A 20,801-nucleotide genomic window follows, 5' to 3' on the forward strand; every position below is an offset into this window, starting at 1 on the left:
AGGGATAATCTCAATTAAATGTGGCAAAAAATTGGCTTTTCCTGCCTTTTCCTGACCCTTTTTCCTTCTCTTATCACACACTGTGAAGGCCGTGTGCTCCTTTCCTGTGAAATGAACAATTTCGGTATTTCACCAACCCCTTTTAGGCCCAGTTTTACCACCAAACTCAGCCTTTTATAGGGATAATCTCAATTAAATGTGGCAAAATTTACTTTTCCTGACTTTTCTTGCCTTTTCCTGCCTTTTCCTGCCTTTTCCTGACCCTTTTTCCTTCTCTTATCACACACTGTGAAGGCCGTGTGCTCCTTTCCCGTGAAATGAACAATTTCAATATTTCACCAGCCCCTTTTAGGCTCAGTTTTACCTCCAAACTCAGCCTTTTATAGGGATAATCCCAATTAAATGTGGCAAAAATTTGCTTTTCCTGCCTTTTCCTGACCCTTTTCCCCTCCCTTCCCAGGGGTCACACCATGAACCTTTCCCATCTTTCAGTATTTAACCAAACCCCTTTTTAGGCTCAGTTTTACCTCCAAACTCAGCCTTTTATAGGGATAATCTCAATTAAATGTGGCAAAAATGGCTTTTCCTGACCCTTTTCCTGACCCTTTTTCCTTCTCTTATCCCACACTGTGAAGGCCGTGTGCTCCTTTCCCGTGAAATGAACAATTTCAGTATTTCACCAACCCCTTTTAGGCCCAGTTTTACCACCAAACTCAGCCTTTTATAGGGATAATCTCAATTAAATGTGGCAAAATTGCCTTTTCCTGCCTTTTCCTGACCCTTTTCCTGACCCTTTTTCCCTCTCTGATCCTTCTCTTATCCCACACCGTGAAGGCCGTGTGCTCCTTTCCCATTAAATGAACAATTTCAATATTTCACCAGCCCATTTTAGGCCCAGTTTTACCTCCAAACTCAGCCTTCTATGGGGATAATCCCAATTAAATGTGGCAAAAATGCCTTTTCCTGCCTTTTCCTGACTTTTCCTGCCTTTTCCTGACCCTTTTTCCTCCCTTCCCAGGGGTCACACCATGAACCTTTCCCATCTTTCAGTATTTAACCAACCCATTTTTAGTCCCAGTTTTACCTCCAAACTCAGCCTCCCAGATGGATAATCCCAGTTAAACGTGGCAAAAATGGTTTTTCCTGCCTTTTCCTGCATTTTCTTGACTCTTTCCCTCTCTGATCCTTCTCTTATCACACACTGTGAAGGCCGTGTGCTCCTTTTCCATTAAATGAACAATTTCAGTATTTCACCAACCCCTTTTTAGGTCCAGTTTTACCTCCAAACTCAGCCTTTTATAGGGATAATCTCAATTAAATGTGGCAAAATTTACTTTTCCTGACTTTTCTTGCCTTTTCCTGCCTTTTTCTGCCTTTTCCTGACCCTTTTTCCTTCTCTTATCACACACTGTGAAGGCCGTGTGCTCCTTTCCCGTGAAATGAACAATTTCAATATTTCACCAACCCCTTTTAGGCCCAGTTTTACCCCCAAACTCAGCCTTTTATAGGGATAATCCCAATTAAACATGGCAAAAATGGCTTTTCCTGCCTTTTCCTGACCCTTTTTCCCTCCCTTCCCAGGGGTCACACCATGAACCTTTCCCATCTTTCAGTATTTAACCAACCCCTTTTAGGCCCAGTTTTACCTCCAAACTCAGCCTTTTATAGGGATAATCTCAATTAAATGTGGCAAAAATGGCTTTTCCTGACCCTTTTCCTGACCCTTTTCCTGACCCTTTTTCCCTCTCTTATCACACACTGTGAAGGCCGTGTGCTCCTTTCCTGTGAAATGAACAATTTCAATATTTCACCAACCCATTTTAGGCTCAATTTTACCTCCAAACTCAGCCTCCCAGATGGATAATCCCAATTAAGCGTCACAAAAATGCTTTTTCCTGCCTTTTCCTGCCTTTTCCTGCCTTTTCCTGACCCTTTTCCCCTCTCTGATCCTTCTCTTATCACACACTGTGAAGGCCGTGTGCTCCTTTCCTGTGAAATGAACAATTTCAATATTTCACCAGCCCCTTTTAGGCTCAGTTTTACCTCCAAACTCAGACTCCCAGATGGATAATCCCAATTAAACATGGCAAAAATGGCTTTTTCTGCCTTTTCCTGCCTTTTCCTGACCCTTTTTCCCTCCCTTCCCAGGGGTCACACCATGAACCTTTCCCATCTTTCAGTATTTCACCAACCCCTTTTTAGGCTCAGTTTTACCTCCAAACTCAGACTCCCAGAAGGATAATCCCAATTGAACGTCACAAAAATGCCTTTTCCTGACTTTTCCTGCCTTTTCCTGCCTTTTCCTGACCCTTTTTCCTTCTCTTATCACACACTGTGAAGGCTGTGTGCTCCTTTCCCGTGGAATGAACAATTTCAGTATTTCACCAGCCCCTTTTAGGTCCAGTTTTACCTCCAAACTCAGCCTTTTATAGGGATAATCCCAATTAAACGTCACAAAATTGCCTTTTCCTGCCTTTTCCTGCCTTTTCCTGACCCTTTTCCCCTCCCTTCCCAGGGGTCACACCGTGAAAGCCGTGTGTGAGTCCTTCCACCTGGCCAAGGATGCTGGATTTAAGGTGGTGGCCCACATGATGCCAGACCTGCCCAACATGGGGCTGGAGAGAGACATGGACCAGTTTTATGTGAGTATTCCCTCAAAAAACCCAGCAATTCCATTTTTTTTCCCATGGAAAACTTCCTTTTTTTAAATTTTTTTTTTTTTTGTTATTTTTGCTCGGTTACCAGATTTATTTCCAAAGGACAAACAATTTAAAACTCTTTAATTTTTTTTTTTGAGAAGGTGAAAACAAAAAAAAAAAAAAAGAAAGAGATTTGTTGAACTACTTCATCCAGAAAATTATATCCCTGTCTCATGCAAGGCTGAGTCACTCAGGTCCCTGTGGAAAAACAGCTCTTCCCCTATTTCCTGGGGCTCCTGCTTTTTTCCAAGGTGGTTTTCCCTCTTGGGTTTAGAGTAGGACACAATTCCCAGTTGAAAAGATCCTCTCTGGAAGGTAATTAATTGCAAAATTAGAGTGTTTGTGTGTGTGTCACAAAAGCGTTTTGGCTCGGCGCCGTTCAATTTCTCTGTCAACGGATCTAGAAGGAAATATCAAATTATTCCTGGGGAAAATTGGAAATGAGAGGAATAAAGAGCAAATGGTGTGAACGGTGCAATGATTTAACCACTTGGGTAGATTTTCAGGTTTGGGTTGTTTTGTTTTTTTCATTCCTGAGTCAAATTGGGTTGGTTTTTTTTGGTTTTTTTTTTAAAAACCAGTGCAGAAATTGGAGTCGTGACAGAGGAATCCCGGGTGGATTCCTGGGGGAGGTTGGGCTGGGTGCTGTCTGCCACTGAAAAATAGCAGTGTAATAATGAAACCTATCGATTAAAAATACAGGCAGAAAGCAAAAAAAAAGGCACATCTGGGGGGAAAACTGGGAAAATTCAGCTGTACAGGGCAGGGAGGGAATCCTGAAATCCTGAAACACACCTTTTTTTTTAATTTTTGGTGGGGTTTTGTGCGGAATTCCTTGAGTTTTTCCTCAGTGAAATGTCTTGGTTCTTGGCCAAGGTGAGAGACTGGAAGGGCTGAGCACAAAACTCCAAATTCCTGCTCCAGATGCTGCTCCTGGGTTATTTTTTTAATTTTTATTTTTTTTTTACCATGCTCTGGGAAGGAGAATGTGGCCCTGAGTCTGGATTTTCATGGAATTGTTTCACAGCAAAGCCTTGAATCCTTCCCTCGGTATCTGATGGAGTTCTGTGGGATTGGGCTGGAATTTGTGGTGGAAAAATGGGAATAATGACCCCCCCAAAAAAAATGGAAAGAGCCAAACCAGGTTCAAATAAAGAGGAGACCAAAATCCGAGGTGTTTTCAAGGTGGAAAACTGAGGAGGGAGGAATTAATTCAAGATTTTGCAATTAATTCAATTAATAATTATCCTTTGCTGCTTATTGGTGATGAGTGGTTAAAGAGTTTCCAGAAATGCTCCTGATTGGCTGCAGGAAATTTGGGAATGAGGCTGGAACTGGGAGAGGAGGAATTAAAATAAAAGTGGGGAGAAGAGCTGAGGATGGAAGAGGAACAGAAGGAAAAAAGGGTCATTGCCCCTTTCTCATCCCCCTTTAAATGCTTTATAATTCATTTAAAAGAAAAAAAAAATCCTTTTCAATACCAGAGAATAAAATCCCAAACCAGATTTATCGATTTATTTCCCAGAGCCTTGGTGAATATCCACATAAACTCCTAAAAAAAAAAATGAAATTCCTTCATTCCCAAGGATTCAGCCGGAGAGTTCAGACTCTTGTTTCCTGCCTTAAAATTTCACATCCTGGTTTGGGGCTGATAAAACAACTCTTGTTTACGTCTTGGGCTGTGCAAATGTTAGTCCAGGCTGGTAAATATTTAAACATTTTATTACAACATTAATAAAACTCAGCAGGAGCCGAGGGGAGGCGTCTCCTCCTGGCAATCCCGGAATCCTGGAATGGTTTGGGATGGGATTTGGGGGTCTTCAATCCCGTCCCCATTCCAGTCCCAGGGTGCTCCAGCTTTTCCTTGGACACTCGCAGGGATTCTCTGGGAATTCCAGCCCAGCCTGGAATTCCTTCCCAAATCCCACCCCAAAATCCCCTTTTCCAGGGAATTCCCTCAATTCCCAGCCCCGGGATTGGATCCAGCCCCAGCCTGACTCCTCTCTGAGAAGGAATTTTGGGAATTCCCTGGGAATTGGGGACTCCAGGAAGGGTCTCCCTTCCCTTTTCCAACCCCAAATCCCATAAAAACCCCTCGGGATGGATCCTGAGTGTCCTTGATCCCAGAATCCCGGAATGGTTTGGGATTTGGGATCCACGGCCCTTCAATCCCATCCCAACCCCGACACCTTCCCTGATCCTGGGCTGCTCCAGCCTTTCCTTGGACACTCCCAGGGATCCAGGGATCACCACAGCTTCTCTGGGAATTCCAGCCCAGCCCCTCCCCACCCTCCTAGCCAGGAATTCCTTCCCAAATCCCACCCCAAGGTCCCGATTTCCCAGGGAATTCATTCCCAGCTCTCCCGGCCTGGGATTGGATCCATCCCGACTCCTCTCTGAGAAGGAATTTTGGAAATTCCCTTTCAGAAAGGGTCTCCCTTCCCTTTTCCACCCCCAAATTCCATAAAAACCCCTCAGGATGGATCCTTGATCCCAGAATCCCGGAATGGTTTGGGATTTGGGATCCACGGCCCTTCAATCCCATCCCAACCCCGACACCTTCCCTGATCCTGGGCTGCTCCAGCCTTTCCTTGGACACTTCCAGGGATCACCACAGCTTCTCTGGGAATTCCAGCCCAGCCTCTTCCCACCCTCCCAGGCAGGAATTCCTTCCCAAGCTCCCCTTTCCCAGTGGGAATTCCATTCCCTGTCTCCTGTCCCTCCATCCCTTGTCCCCAGTCCCTCTCCAGCTCTCCTGGAGCCCCTTTAGGCTCTGGAAAAGGCTCTGAGCTCTCCCTGGATCCTTCCCTTCTCCATGTGAACACTCCCAGCTCTCCAATCCTTCCTCTTTTTGGGACAACAGACCCGTGGCTTTCCAGGGATCTCCGTAAACCTTCGTTTTTGAGGTAATTTGGACAAAACCACTCCTTTTCCTGCTTGTCCTCCTCCTCTCCAGCTGCATCCCAGCTCGGGAAAAGGTCAGGCACAAAGGAACCCAGCTGACTTGAGGAGTCCTGAGCACCTTCCGTTGAAATCATAAATCCCGAGGTTTCTCCTGGGATGGGAATAAGTGCTGATGGTGCTGACCTTGGCCTGAAAACTTCAGTTCCTGCCGTCCCTTTTCCCACCTCATCCATCTCCCGGCTCCTCCTGCTGCTCCTCCCGCAGTGTCTGTCCCAGCAGCGACTGTGGCAGCTCCTCCAGGCTTTTTGTGTCTGCTCAGCAGCTGGGGCTGTTGGCAGTCATTCAGAATGTGTCGTCCGTAAATTATTTTTTTATTATTATTACTATTTTTTTTTTTTTTCGCCCGGAGAGGTTATGGATTCAGTCCTTGTGGATTCCGTCCCTGTGGATTCCATCCTGGAAGTGTCCCTGTCCAGGGTTTGGAGCAACTAGGATAGTGGAAGGTGTCCCTGCCCATGGGAGTGGGATGAGCTTTAAAGTCCCTTCCATCCCAAATAATCCCAGGATTCTCCAATTCCATGATTTTTCCCAGAAAGTGGCTTTTTTTTTTCCCCGCCCTCCAGTGTGAAATTTTCTCTTTTTCACCCTGAGCTTGTGTCCCACTTCCACTGTGCTGGTTTTTTTTTTTTTTCCTCCTATTCCTCCACCTCCTCCCCCTGCTCATTGATTCTTTTTATATCCTCAGAGGATTTCCCTCCTCCTGCTCCTCCAGGTCTTTTCCACCCCAATCCCACAGCCGTGGAAAACGCCCGGAAAACATCGACGGACACAAACACTTTAAAAAAAAACCCAAAAAAACCTCCTCTTCCCAAAGCCAGGCAGAGCCTCACGAGGCAGGAGGTCGGAGAAAATAATTAGAATAATGGTTGGGATAAATCAAGGGCTCAGCGGGAATAATGGGATTGTTACACCTCATCCTGCGGAACGCCGGGAACGCTCGGCTCCTCGGCCCCAAGGAGAGGGATGAGGTGCCTCTGGGAAGGGGGAAAATGCTTGGGAGGGTTAATGAAGCACATTTCCCAAGCAGAACTTGGGATTGGAGCGAAAAAAAGTTAAATTAATTTAAAAAAAACCCAAAAAAACTCCAAAACTTTGAATTCCCGGTGTTAATTCCTGAGAAAAAAAAAAAAAAAAGAGGGTGAAATTATCTAAAAGTGAAATAATCTTAGGGGGAAAATGAGGATGAAATAATCTGAGAAAAAAAAAAAAAAAAAAGGGGGGGGGGATTTTTTTAGAGGGGAAAAATGAGGATGAAATAATCCGAGAAAAAAAAAAAGGGTGGAATTATCTAAAGGTGAAATAATCTTAGGGGGAAAATGAGGATGAAATAATCCAAGGGAAAAATGAAGGTGAAATTGTCTTAGGGGGGAAAAATGTGAGTGAAATGATTTTAGGGGAAAAAAGATCAGGAAGAATAATCTGAGGGGGGAAAATGAGAGTGAAATAATCCGAGGGTGAAATAATCCGAGAGGAAAATGAGGGTGAAGTTATGCGAGGGGAAACATGAGAGTGAAATAATCTGAGGGGGAAAATGAGGATTAAATAATCTGAGAGGAAAATGAGGATGGAATAATCTGAGGGGGAAAATGAAGATAAAAAAAATCTGGGGGAAAATGAGAGTGAAATAATTTGAGGGGGGAAATGAGGATTAAATAATCTGGGGGAAAATGAGAGTGAAATAATTTGAGGGGAAAATAATAGTGAAATAATCTGAGGGGGAAAATGAGGATAAAATAATCTGAGGGAAAATGAGAGTGAAATAATCTGAGGGGGAAATGAGAGTGAAATAATCTGAGAGGAAAATGAGGATGGAATAATCTGAAGGGGAAAATGAAGATAAAAAAAATCTGGGGGAAAATGAGAGTGAAATAATTTGAGGGGGGAAATGAGGATTAAATAATCTGGGGAAAATGAGAGTGAAATAATTTGAGGGGGAAATGAGGATTAAATAATCTGGGGGGCAAAATGAGAGTGAAATTTATTGGTGCTCATCCTCCTGGCTCTGGGCCCACCTCAGAGAGACCCTCAGAGGTGAAATAAATCTGGGGAAAAGGGGAAAAACAGGGAAAGGAGGCGGAAGATCGGGAGTTTGAAGTGTCACAGGAGCTGCTGAGGTCTGCCCAGAAACATCAGATGGACCCTCAGCTGATAAAAAAGTTATTTTTTTTATCCCTTGAGGAGATCTCGTTTGTCCATCTAAAGCCTCACATAAATAAAATGATGAGGGCAAAACCCCCCAAGGCCAGGGCCATTTGATGGGGATGAGTATTCAGCTGTTTTTTAAAAAAGCTGAATAAATTTAAAAAAGATTTTTTAAATCCGCATCTGCAGAGCCGCTCCTGAGTTCTTTAAATAAAACACAATCACTGGATGAGTTCAGCCCGAAAAAATTCCTTCTCTTAGTCATGTGTCAAGATGGGAATTTTTTTTTTTTTTTTTTTTTAAATTTCTGGAGGAATTGCAAAATAAGCAATTTCTGAGAAATGAGCTAATTTTAGTGGCAGGCCTGATGCATCTGGGATCCGGGTGATGCAGAGACCTCCTTGGGCGTGCAGAACATGAGGGAGGGGAAAAGGAGGGTGAAATGATCCGAGAAAAAAAAGGATTTTTAGAGGAAAAAAATGAGGATGAAATAATCCGAGGGGAAAAAAAAAAAAAGATTTTTAGAGGGAAAAATGAGGATGAAATAATCTGAGAAAAAAAAAAAAAAGAGGGTGAAATTATCTAAAAGTGAAATAATCTTAGAGGAAAAAGGAGAATTAAATAATCCGAGGGGAAAAAAAAAAAGAAAAGAGGGTGAAATTATCTAAAGGTGAAATAATCTTAAGGGGAAAATGAGGATTAAATAATCCAAGAAAAAAAAAGGATTTTTAGAGGGAAAAATGAGGATGAAATAATCCGACAGAGAAAAAAAAGAGGGTGAAATGATCTAAAAGTGAAATAATCTTAGGGGAAAAAGGAGAATTAAATAATCCGAGGGGGGGGGGGAAGAAAAGAGGGTGAAATTATCTAAAGGTGAAATAATCTTAGAGGGAGAAATGAGGATGAAATAATCCGAGAAAAAGGAAAAAAAAGGATTTTTAGAGGGAAAAATGAGGATTAAATAATCCAAGGGAAAAAAGAAAAAAAAGAGGGTGAAATGATCTAAAAGTGAAATAATCTTAGGGGAAAATGAGGATGAAATAATCTGAGAAAAAAAAAGGATTTTTAGAGGGAAAAATTAGGATGAAATAATCCGAGAAAAAAGAAAAAAGAGGGTGAAATTATCTAAAAGTGAAATAATCTTAGAGGAAAAAGGAGAATTAAATAATCCGAGGGGAAAAAAAAAAAGGGATTTTTTAGAGGGGAAAAATGAGGATTAAATAATCCAAGGGAAAAAAAAAAAAGGAGGGTGAAATTATCTAAAGGTGTAATAATCTTAGAGGAAAAAGGAGAATTAAATAATCCAAGGGAAAAAAAAAAAAAGAAAAGAGGGTGAAATTATCTAAAGGTGAAATAATCTTAGAGGGAAAAATGAGGATGAAATAATCTGAGAAAAAAAAAAAAGGATTTTTAGAGGGAAAAATGAGGATTAAATAATCTGAGAAAAAAGAAAAAAAAAGAGGGTGAAATGATCTAAAAGTGAAATAATCTTAGGGGGAAAAGGAGAATTAAATAATCCGAGGGGGAAAAAAAAAGGGATTTTTTAGAGGGGAAAAATGAGGATTAAATAATCCAAGGGAAAAAAAAAAAGGAGGGTGAAATTATCTAAAGGTGTAATAATCTTAGGGGGAAAATGAGGATGAAATAATCTGAGAAAAAAAAAAAGGATGAAATGATCTAAAAGTGAAATAATCTTAGAGGAAAAAGGAGAATTAAATAATCCAAGGGAAAAAAAAAAAAGAAAAGAGGGTGAAATTATCTAAAGGTGAAATAATCTTAGAGGGAAAAATGAGGATGAAATAATCTGAGAAAAAAAAAAAAAAGGATTTTTAGAGGGAAAAATGAGGATTAAATAATCTGAGAAAAAAGAAAAAAAAAGAGGGTGAAATGATCTAAAAGTGAAATAATCTTAGGGGAAAATGAGGATGAAATAATCTGAGAAAAAAAAAGGATTTTTAGAGGGAAAAATTAGGATGAAATAATCCGAGAAAAAAGAAAAAAGAGGGTGAAATTATCTAAAAGTGAAATAATCTTAGAGGAAAAAGGAGAATTAAATAATCCGAGGGGAAAAAAAAAAAGGATTTTTTAGAGGGGAAAAATGAGGATTAAATAATCCAAGGGGAAAAAAAAAAAAAGGAGGGTGAAATTATCTAAAGGTGAAATAATCTTAGAGGGAAAAATGAGGATGAAATAATCTGAGAAAAAAAAAAAGGGATTTTTTAGAGGGGAAAAATGAGGATTAAATAATCCAAGGGAAAAAAGAAAAAAAAGAGGGTGAAATGATCTAAAAGTGAAATAATCTTAAGGGGAAAATAAGGATGAAATAATCTGAGAAAAAAAAAAAAAAGAATTTTTAGAGGGAAAAATGAGGATGAAATAATCCGAGAAAAAAAAAGGGTGAAATTATCTAAAGGTGAAATAATCTTAGGGGGAAAATGAGGATGAAATAATCTGGGGGAAAATGAGAGTGAAATAATTTGAGGGGAAAATAATAGTGAAATAATTTGAGGGGGGAAATGAGGATTAAATAATCTGAGGGGAAAATGAGGATGGAATAATCTGAGGGGGAAAATGAAGATTAAAAAATGGGGGAAAATGAGAGTGAAATAATTTGAAGGGGAGATGAGGATTAAATAATCTGAGGGGAAAATGAGGATGAAAAAATCTGTGGGGCAAAATGAGGGTGGAATAATCTGAAGGAAAATGGTAGTGAAATAGTTTGAGGGGGGAAATGAGGATTAAATAATCTGGGGGAAATGAGAGTAAAATAATTTGAGGGGGAGATGAGGATTAAATAATTTTGGGGAAAATAATAGTGAAATAATTTGAGGGGGAAATGAGGATGAAATAATTTGAGGGAGGAAATAAGGATTAAATAATCTGGGGGAAAATGAGGATGAAATAATCTGAGGGGGAAAATAAGAGTGAAATAATCTGAAGGGAGAAACGGGGGCGAAATTTATCGGAGAGGGAAAAACGAGACTGAAATAATCCGAGGGGAAATTGAGGATGAAATTATCTGAGGGGGAAAATGAGGCTGGAATAATCTGAAGGTGAAATAATCTGAGAGGAAAATGAGGGTGGAATGATCTGAGCTTCTTCCTTTTCCCAAAAAAAAAGTGACTTTACCTCAAAACTTCAAACATTTCCAGCTGTAAATAAGGTCTCACTTTTCCTGTGAGCTCTGGTTTTTTTCTCAAGGAGATGAAATCCGTAATGAAACTAAAATATTGCACCTCTATCAGGGGCTTTTAATAACTGTAATAAAAGACACTTAAAGTGCTGATCTGCATTGATTTTTTTGCTCCTCTGGGAAGGCACTTCCCCGTGTTTTTAAATATAGCTCTGAAGTGTTTAGTGGGCTAAACGATTTTCCTTTCAGTCCCTTCTAAACATCTCACTGAAAAAGCTGTGGTTTGCAGGTGGGTTTGTGTCTGAAAATGCAGTTTTTTCCCTCTTTTTTAAATTTAATTTTTTTTTTTTTTTTTTGCTGGGCACATCCACGAGAGAGAAGGTGTTTAATGCAGTTCCCTGGAACTGCTGGAAATCTTCAGGAAAAAAATATTCCTGCTCTGGAAAAAAGCCTCCTGGCTTCAGAAACAATTACGGTTCCGTGAACTGTGACCGGGGTAATTTTTATGTTAATGAGGAGCTTGGCTTTTTTCTGGAAACTCTTTTTTTCCCACCCAATTTTCCTCGTGTTTCTGTGGGATAAAACACCTACGGAAAGATTCCAGTCCGTGCCCCACTTCTGCAGAATTGTGGGCTCAGGAATTCTTCAGGGTCGGGTTTAAATCAGGAAAGGCCAAGGATTGGGGTTTATGTTTTATAAATATATTTGTTGCACGGAAACAGAAAAATCCGGGATATTGTGGGAAGAACAGACTGGGAGAGCTGGGAATGTCCAACTGGAGAAAAAAAAAAAAAATGATCCAGGGAATCCTTGGAGCAGCTTCCAGAGCATAAAGGGGCTCCAGGAGAGCTGGGATTTGGGAAAAGGATGGATGGCCAGGAGCCAGGGAATGGCTTCAGATGGGAAAAGGGGGAATTTGGGCGGCATCTAAAGGAGGAATTCTTCCCTGTGAGGGTTGTGAGGGGTTGGGGAGGAATTCCCAGAGAAGCCGTGGCTGCCCTTGGATCCCTGGGAATGTCCCAGGCCAGGCTGGATCAACCTGGACACGGTGTTGGGGTTGGAATGGGATCATCTTTCAAGTCTCTTCCCACCCAAACCATTCCCAAAACTCCAATGGCAGCGTGGGAAAAGCTCGTGGGTTTTTATTCCGCCGCCTTTATCCCTAAAAAAATCAGCTTTTTTTGGGTTTTTTTCCCTTCACACCCATTTTCCTGCCGTGCACAGAGCTACAGTAACACCAATCACTGCCTCCCATTCACAAAAACCTCCTGCTCAATAAAAAAGGAGCAGTTTTGACCCTTTTTTCCACCTGAAACTGAGCGTTGATTTCTTCATCCCCCCCAGACCCCGTGGGTTGCTCAGGCTCATTCAGCCACTCTCTGTTCTGGGGCTTTTTTTTACACCAGAAACAGCCAGATTTTAAAATTTTTTAATTTTTTTTCTTTTTAAAACCATTCAGAAATCGTTTTCTGGATTTTTTTATTTTTTTTTTTCGCTGAGGCCCCTTGCTGCTGAAGTCAATAACAAACATATGGCTGGGAACAGGCAGCCAAAAATAAAGGAACGGAGGGATAAAGAGTGCAAATTCCCCAGGCAGTTAGGCAAAGAGAGCATCACTCAGTAAAATACATATTTTAGTGCAGATCACCATCGGCTACTGAGTGAAGTCACCACGAGTGGATTTGTATTTTTGAGGGCTTGACTGTGGTTTTACGTGGGTTTGTATTTTTAATTTTATTTTTTTTTTTTTTAAGTTAAAAAAGCAGAATGGTTTTGCTGTGAGCATTTTGGGGGGGCTGAGTGAAGCGGGGGGCAGAGCACGGGGTTGATTCGATCCTCCTGATGAAGGAGGGTTGGGTTATCAAAACCAGGATGGAGTTTCTGGGTTTTGGGTTGTTTTTTTTTTTTTTGAGGAGGGAGAGAGGAGACTTTTGAGAGATCAGCGTTCAAGACGAATGAAAAACACTTTTATTTCCTGTGCTGAGCCTGAGGGCAACACTGACCCTCCCAAAGGAAAAAAAAAAAAGAGAAAGAAAAAAGAAAATAAATGGAAAACCGAGAGTCACGCACTGAGGAAAAAAAAAAAAAGCGAAGGTGGAACTGGAGAGCAGATTGATGGAGGAATTCTCCCGGGTTTTTCCAGGATGGATGGAGGCTGGCTCCGAGCACCTGCACCACCGGTGCAGATGGGGCTGCTCGGGGCACTGAGCACAATCTGGAGAGATCTGTCTGGGGCTCCAAGGTCAGCCTGCTCCTGCTCCAGGAGCTTTTCCCGCCTCTCTCCTGGTCATTGGGGTCGTTTTCTCCTAGTTTTGGAAAGAAGGGCTGGATCCCGATATTCCAGGGGGGAAAACAAACCGTGGGAAGGGCTGGGATGGGAGGCAGGAGCCTGAACCATTCCTGGGATTAATGTGGGAAATGCTCTGGAGCTGGGGAGGATTCACCTTGGTGAGGATTCACCTTGGTGAGGATTCACCTGGAAAAAGGTCCCTTTGATCCGAGGATTTGAGGATTTTGAGGCTGCTGGGGAAAGGGAGGAGGTGGAGAAGCTTCCCGCTGCTCCAAGGTTTTCCTCTCTGACGCTCAAAACTCGGGAAATTCCAGGACAATCCGCGGGGTTTTAGGTGTGGGTGACCCTCGGAGGATTTGTGCTTTTCCTGTCACTTCTTTCCTCGGCTTGGTGGTTTCCATAACGGGAAAATTTGGGGTTTGTGTGGCTGTGGACAGTCAGGGAAGCTGCAGCAATTCCCTGGAATATTGTCCTCCCTCCCCTGGTCACGGAATATTTCACAGGAGATGGGAATTTTTTTGGTCTTTAGGAGTTTCTCCCCTCGGTCGCATCCATGGGATGTTATGCCGTGAGTTCAGACATCAGGAGGAGGGGATTTGGGATTGTTCAGGTCGGAAAAGCCCCTGGAGATCATGGAATCCAACCATTCCCAGCACTGCCAAGGCCACTCTGGATCCATGGATTTTCAATCCCTGTGGGATGGGGACTCCACCGTGGATCCATGGATTTAAATCCCTGTGGGATGGGGACTCCACCATGAATCCATGGATTTAAATCCCTGTGGGATGGGGACTCCACCATGGATCCAGGGATTTAAATCCCTGCAGGGATGGGGACTCCACCGTGGATCCATGGATTTAAATCCCTGTGGGATGGGGACTCCACCGTGGATCCATGAGCCCCCAAATCCACATGGATGTAAATCCCTGTGGGATGGGGACTCCACCATGGATCCATGGATTTAAATCCCTGTGGGATGGGGACTCCACCATGGATCCATGGATTTTCAATCCCTGTGGGATGGGGACTCCACCATGGATCCAGGGATGTAAATCCCTGTGGGATGGGGACTCCACCATGGATCCAGGGATGTAAATCCCTGTGGGATGGGGACTCCACCATGGATCCAGGGATTTTCAATCCCTGTGGGATGGGGACTCCACCATGGATCCATGGATGTAAATCCCTGCAGGGATGGGGACTCCACCGTGAATCCATGGATTTTCAATCCCTGTGGGATGGGGAGTCCACCATGGATCCAGGGATGTAAATCCCTGTGGGATGGGGACTCCACCGTGGATCCATGGATGTAAATCCCTGTGGGATGGAGACTCCACCATGGATCCATGGATTTTCAATCCCTGTGGGATGGGGACTCCACCATGGATCCATGGATTTTCAATCCCTGTGGGATGGGGACTCCACCATGGATCCATGGATTTTCAATCCCTGTGGGATGGGGACTCCACCATGGATCCAGGGATGTAAATCCCTGTGGGATGGGGACTCCACCGTGGATCCATGGATTTTCAATCCCTGTGGGATGGGGACTCCACCATGGATCCAGGGATTTAAATCCCTGTGGGATGGGGACTCCACCATGGATCCAGGGATTTAAATCCCTGTGGGATGGGGAGTCCACCATGGATCCATGGATGTAAATCCCTGCAGGGATGAGGACTCCACCATGGATCCATGGATTTTTCAATCCCTGCAGGGATGGGGACTCCACCGTGGATCCATGGATTTAAATCCCTGTGGGATGGGGAGTCCACCATGGATCCATGGATTTTCAATCCCTGTGGGATGGAGACTCCACCATGGATCCAGGGATGTAAATCCCTGTGGGATGGGGACTCCACCACTGCCCAGGGCTGGAAAACTCTTTTTTATTCCCGATAATTATTCCCAATATCCAACGCGATCCTCCCCGTGTGTATCTTGAGGCTTTTCCCCCTCTGGAGTCGCGCTCCTTGAGGGAATATCAGCAGAAACATCGGAGTGGGCAGGAAGCTCTTGGAGGGTGGAAATAACGATCAAACAGTACAAAATCAACTTCCCACCTCCATTAAAAAAAAACAAAACCCACCCAGATCAATTCCCTGCCTTCTCTTCTGAAAACACCGACTCTGAGGCCAAACATCCTTGAAAGATCCCGGAGTTGAGCGACTTTATTTTTATTTTTTTTTTGTAAAAATGTCCATTTTCAGCCTGCCAGGTGCCGAGAGAGCCGTGGGTGTTCCCAGGCTGCCTCCAAAGGCACGGCAAAGGCACCCTGGAATCCGCATTTCTCGGTCACTGGGCCATTGTCTGAGCCCCGCAGATCCTATCGCTGGGGTTTTAATTAGCCCTGGGGTTTTAATTAGCCCGGCATTGACGGCGGGGCGGGGGAAGGGAGGGGAAAAAAAAAAAAAATTAAAATAAAAAAAAGTGCAAATCGGAGGAGGGGAAAATGGAGCCGGCCGGTTTTTTTGGCGCTGCTGTTAATGCACGTAATTAAAGCGCTAAGTGATTGTTCCTTCCCCGCGGAGAGGGAAGTGTCACTCAAGGCAGGAGCTTTCAAGTGCCACCAGCATTCACGGCTATAAATAATCCCGCTGATGGAGATAAGGGATGGAGTATGGAGAGCTCAGATAATGCTCGTCTTATTCAGAATTTGAATTTAATCATCTCTTTTTTCAGCCTTGAGGGAGGGGGCCTGCGGCGAAGGAGCCCGTTCCGGGGGCGCGGTCCGTCTCCGTGGTCATTCAAAAACGGGTTCGGGTGACCTTTACTCCGAACAAATCCCGCACGTTTTAGGAAATTGCTTCCAAAAATTGCCGCTTTTATCCGCGGTATCTCCTGCAGCAGTTGGACGCCTGGAGAGCCAGGAGATTAAAGGTGGCCAGCGAATCTTCAGGCTGTGAAGCGTTCAAGTGGAATCCCATGAAATCACCTTGGGGTTGGTTTTTTGGTTTTTTTTCTCTCCCCTTTTGGAGAGCTGCAGCTTTTTTTTTGGGGGGGTGTTTCTGGAGCGGGTTTCCTGTTTGTTGTGTGCCCTAAGCACGGTGGGGAAAATCCGATTAAATCTTTAAATGTTGGCTGATGCTGAATTTGGGGATGGGGCCGTGGGCATCCCAAATCCTCAGGCCTTTCCCGTGGGTCACTCAGGGGTTTTCTGGTTTAAAAAGGTTTTTACAAGGGCACAGGAGTGGGAAAATATTGAAACTGAGGGGTGTCACCCTCCCGATTCCATCTCCTGTTACCTCCTTGGGATGGGAGGATCTTCTCCCAGATCAAACCATTCCATGATTCTGGGATAACTCTGATCCAGCAGAGGTTGGCTTTTGGTTTCCTGTATCCCACTTTTCCTGGGCAGCAGTTGCAATGTCACTGAAAGCTTTTGGTGAGATTTGAAAGAAATTATTTACTGTGCAGAAATCCTCGGGATTTCTTTAATATCCCATAAATTGAGGAATGTTACGGGAAATGATATTTTAAGGTGTGGAGGAGTCCATAGGAACCTCCAGGTTTGAGTTTCAGCTGAGCTGAGCTGACCTTTTTTTTTTTTTTTTTTTTTTTAAACTTTAATTGAATTGAAATATAATTTTTTTAAATTAATTGCTGCCATAATCTTTGCCCGTTGGCCACACCCCAAAATTTAAATTTTCCTTCAGCGTCCATCTAAATTATCTAAAACCTGTGAAATGCCTCGAGGGGGGAAAACTTCAAGAAGGATTGGTTTAGGAGCTTTCAAGTCGGTCCTGCTTCCAATTTGGAATATTCTGCATCCTGGGGGCACTGGGAAATTTGGGATCTGCCCTCCCTGGGTCATCTTTCACCTCTCCCTGCGGAGCAGACGTGGATTAGCCCTGACTCAGCCTGGAGCTGATGGAAAACCTCCGGAGCTGCTATGGATGGTGGCCTCTGGAGCAAATATTTTCGGGATTCAATTTGTCTTGGCAGGATACGGCTCGGAAGGGGTTTTATCAGCCCCAGACACCTTTTAAGGTGTCTAATTAAAAAAAAAAAAGAAAAAAAAGAAAAAACCAAACCCACGAGAAAAGGCTACAATTCCCCCTAAAGCCTGGCACGTGTTGGTATTTTCTACTCCCTTTGTTTCGGGAGAAACTTCATCCAAAGCTGTTTGTGAATGGGGAAAGGTTAAGCCTTTAAATATCGGGATTTACAGGGGAAAAGGGGCGGGGGAAGAACGGCCGCCGCCGCTCCCTTATCTCGTTTGGAATTAATTACTCGGGGAATCGGCTCGGGAGCCTTTTGGGGAATTAACAGGGAGATCTGGGGGGGTTTTGAAGCTCCAGCAGGGAGCAGAATTATCGGCTCTGACGTCAGAGGTGCAGAGGGGGTGAAGGGATGGAATTCGGGGTGGGATGAGCAGCCTCCAGCGGTGACCTTGGCTTTATTGGCTGCGTGGGGAGGGGGAGAAAAAAAACCAAACAAACGGGAATGCTGGTGAATCATTCCCGTTTCTGCATTCAGGATGACGGGGGATAATAACCCAGGAGTGGTTTATTTCTCCTGCCTGGAGTGGTTTGTTCAGCCCCCTCCTCGCCGGAACGCCTCGCATCTCCACGTTCCTTCTCCACGTTTTCCATCAGCCTCCCACAAAAGGTGGAATTCAGCCCGTTTTGGGTTGGCTGAGGACGGCCAGGATGGTTTTCCTGGCCCTTTGGGTCACGGATCCTGCAGGGAGTTGGGTTTTTTCCTCTCTCTCAGCGTCTGAAGCATCAGAGGCTCGCTCCAAAGAAATTGAATGGGTCCACAAATCCAACAGGAGCCTTGGAGCTGCCCCTGGATCCCTGGAAGTGCCCAGGGCCAGGTTGGGCAGGGCTTGGAGCAGCCTGGGACAGTGGGAAGTGCCGGGCTTGGAATGGGGTGAGCTTTGAGGTCTCTTCCCACTCTGATTCCGTGTCCTTGTCCTTGCTCCAGGCCTTGTTTCGTCTCCCAGACTGACTCCAGCTTGTGTCTGAGTGACGCTGGAGGCTGAGCTGCCTGGAAAACCATTTCCCGGGTTCCGTTTTCCGCTTCTGTTTCCCCGGAGTTTTTCCACAGGAGCGTGGCTGGATCCAGCCCTGGCTTAGGCAGGGAATCAGCTGGGAAAAAAAAACTGGATTTTTGTGATCCCTGACCTTTTTCCCACCCTGGTACTGGATCTGGTGCGCCTCGGAGCTGAGCTGATCCGTTCTGGGGGGGGTTTATCCTGGAGAAGTTTGGGATTGGGAAGCACAGGGAGCCAGCAGAGCTGCTGGGAGAGCTGGGAATGTTCACCTGGAGAAAGGAAAGATCCAGGGAGAGCTCAGAGCCCTTTCCAGAGCCTAAAGGGGCTCCAGGAGAACTGGAGAGGGGCTGGGGACAAGGGATGGAGGGACAGGACACAGGGAATGGAATTCCCACTGGGAAAGGGGAGCTTGGGAAGGAATTCCTGCCTGGGCTGGAATTCCCAGAGAATCCCTGGGAGTGTCCCAGGAAAGGTCAGAGCACCCTGGGGTGGTGGGAGGTGTTTGGGTTGGAATGGGGTGGGATTGTATGAATCCCACCCAAAGCCATCCACGATTCCACGATTCCATGGCAAAGCCCTGGGGCAGCAGCTGGTGGAAAACCACAGCAGCCACAAACTCGCCTCATCCAGCTGGGAATTCCTATTCCTGTGGGAATACCCCGCTGGAGAAGGATCAGGCCCTGGATATCAAGCAATAAACCCAGGAATAAATCCAGGATCAGACCTGGTGTGATGAGGCCGTGTCATCACTTAAATAAATCCAGCCCTTGCTTGGCCCAGGGTGCCTTTGTCCGGCTCGTGGTTTTACTTCTCCTTTGTCACAACGATTTTATTTCACTCGTCATTCCCGAAAATTCCATCTGGGGAAAACCCAAGCTGGGTGCTCCGTGTGGGATTCAGGCAGGGAAATCCTGTTCCCTGGGCTCAGAGTGGAGAATAACACAGAAAAAAATGATAAATCCAGGTGCTTTTAAATTCTGTTCTTTCAACATAGAAAACCAGAATTTATTTGATCCCCTTTTCCCAACATTTGCATTCCTCGGGTTCCTTGCGAAGCAGCTGACGGGAACTTCCAGGGAAATCCTGGATCTGGCTCTTGGCTCTGCCCCATTCCGAGGAAAAGATTTTAATTTCCTCATTTTTCCACCTCCCCGTCATCAGAGTGAGAGGAAAATCCATAAAACCCCCGAGAAAACCCCAAAAAATAAATCTGTTTTTCTCCGGTGCCGGACACGTTGATTAATCTGGGAACGTTTCCTGCCGAGATGGAAGATCAGCACACTCATCCCTGTTGTTCCGATTCCCAGCAGAGGAATTTGTCTGGGACAATAAATGGTGCAATATCCATGGAATAAACGCAAGGAGAGCGCAGATTTGCCTCCTTCTGGTGCTCCGTGGGTTTGGGTTTTTTTTTTCCTCCTGTGGCCTCCTCTTCAAACCCAGAACAGAGTTCTCATTCCCAAAAATGCCCTGAACCCATCAATGCAGCTCACCCTAAGCCAGGAACTCCCCGAAATTCCCATATTTACACACCCCTCTGGGAACGAGTTCAGCCACGGCTCCCAACCCTGGGAAATGTTCGGGTTTCCCTTTTTTTAAAACTTTTTTTTTGGCTCTTTTTGATTCGGCTCTTTTCTGATTCGACTCTTTTTGATTTGACTTTGTGATTCTTTTTGATTCGACTCTTTTGAATTCGACTCTTTTTGATTTGACTCTTTATTTGACTCTTTTTTATTCGACTCTTTTTTATTTGACTCTTTTTGATTCAACTCCTTCTGTTTCTACTCTTTCTGATTCTACTCTTTTTGATTCGACTCTTTTTGATTCGACTCTCTGATTCAACTATTTTTTATTCAACTATTTTTGATTTGACTTTTTATTCAATTCTTTTTGATTTGACTCTTTCTGATTCGACTTTTTTATTTGACTCTTTTTCATTCGACTCTTGATTCAGTTCTTTTTGATTTGACTCTTTCTGTTTCTACTCTTTCTGATTCTACTCTTTTTCATTCGACTTTTTGATTCGACTCTTTTTTATTCAATTCTTTTTAATGTGACTCTTTCTGATTCCGCTTTTTGATTTGACTCTGAGTCGACTCTTTTTGTTTCGACTCTTTGATTTACCCTTTCTGATTCAGCTCTTTCTGGTTTGACTCTTTTTAATTTGACTCTTTTTGATTCAACTCTTTCTGATTTGACTCTTTTTAATTTGACTCTTTTGATTTGACTCTTTTTGATTTTACTCTTTCTGAGTTGACTCCTTTTGATTCGACTCTTTTTAATTTGACTCTTTTTGATTTGACTCTTTTGATTCGACTCTTTTTGTTTCGACTCTTTCTGATTCAACTCTTTCTGATTTGACTCTTTGATTTGACTCTTTCTGATTCGGCTATTTCTGATTCGACTCATTTTGATTCAACTTTTTGATTCAGTTCTTTCTGATTCGACTCCTGATTTGGCTCTTTTTCATTTGACTCTGTTTCGGCTCTTTTTGATTTGACTCTTTTTGATTCAGCTCTTTCTGATTCAGCTCTTTCTGATTCGACTCTTTCTGATTCGACTCGTTTTGATTCG

At 43.8% G+C, this 20,801-nt stretch overlaps 1 protein-coding gene across 2 annotated transcripts in view; it reads left to right on the plus strand.

Moving 5' to 3' along the window:
• Positions 1 to 20,801, plus strand: part of ELP3 (elongator acetyltransferase complex subunit 3) — a 78,203-nt gene that overhangs the window by 42,254 nt on the left and 15,148 nt on the right. For both annotated transcript variants that reach the window (XM_066314590.1, XM_066314591.1), the window contains exon 9: positions 2,516 to 2,642. In XM_066314590.1, coding sequence (XP_066170687.1) covers positions 2,516 to 2,642 — 127 coding nt within the window. The remainder of the gene's footprint in view (positions 1 to 2,515; positions 2,643 to 20,801) is intronic.

This window comes from Sylvia atricapilla, chromosome 3 (assembly GCF_009819655.1).
Source record: "Sylvia atricapilla isolate bSylAtr1 chromosome 3, bSylAtr1.pri, whole genome shotgun sequence".
Lineage (NCBI taxonomy): Eukaryota > Metazoa > Chordata > Aves > Passeriformes > Sylviidae > Sylvia > Sylvia atricapilla.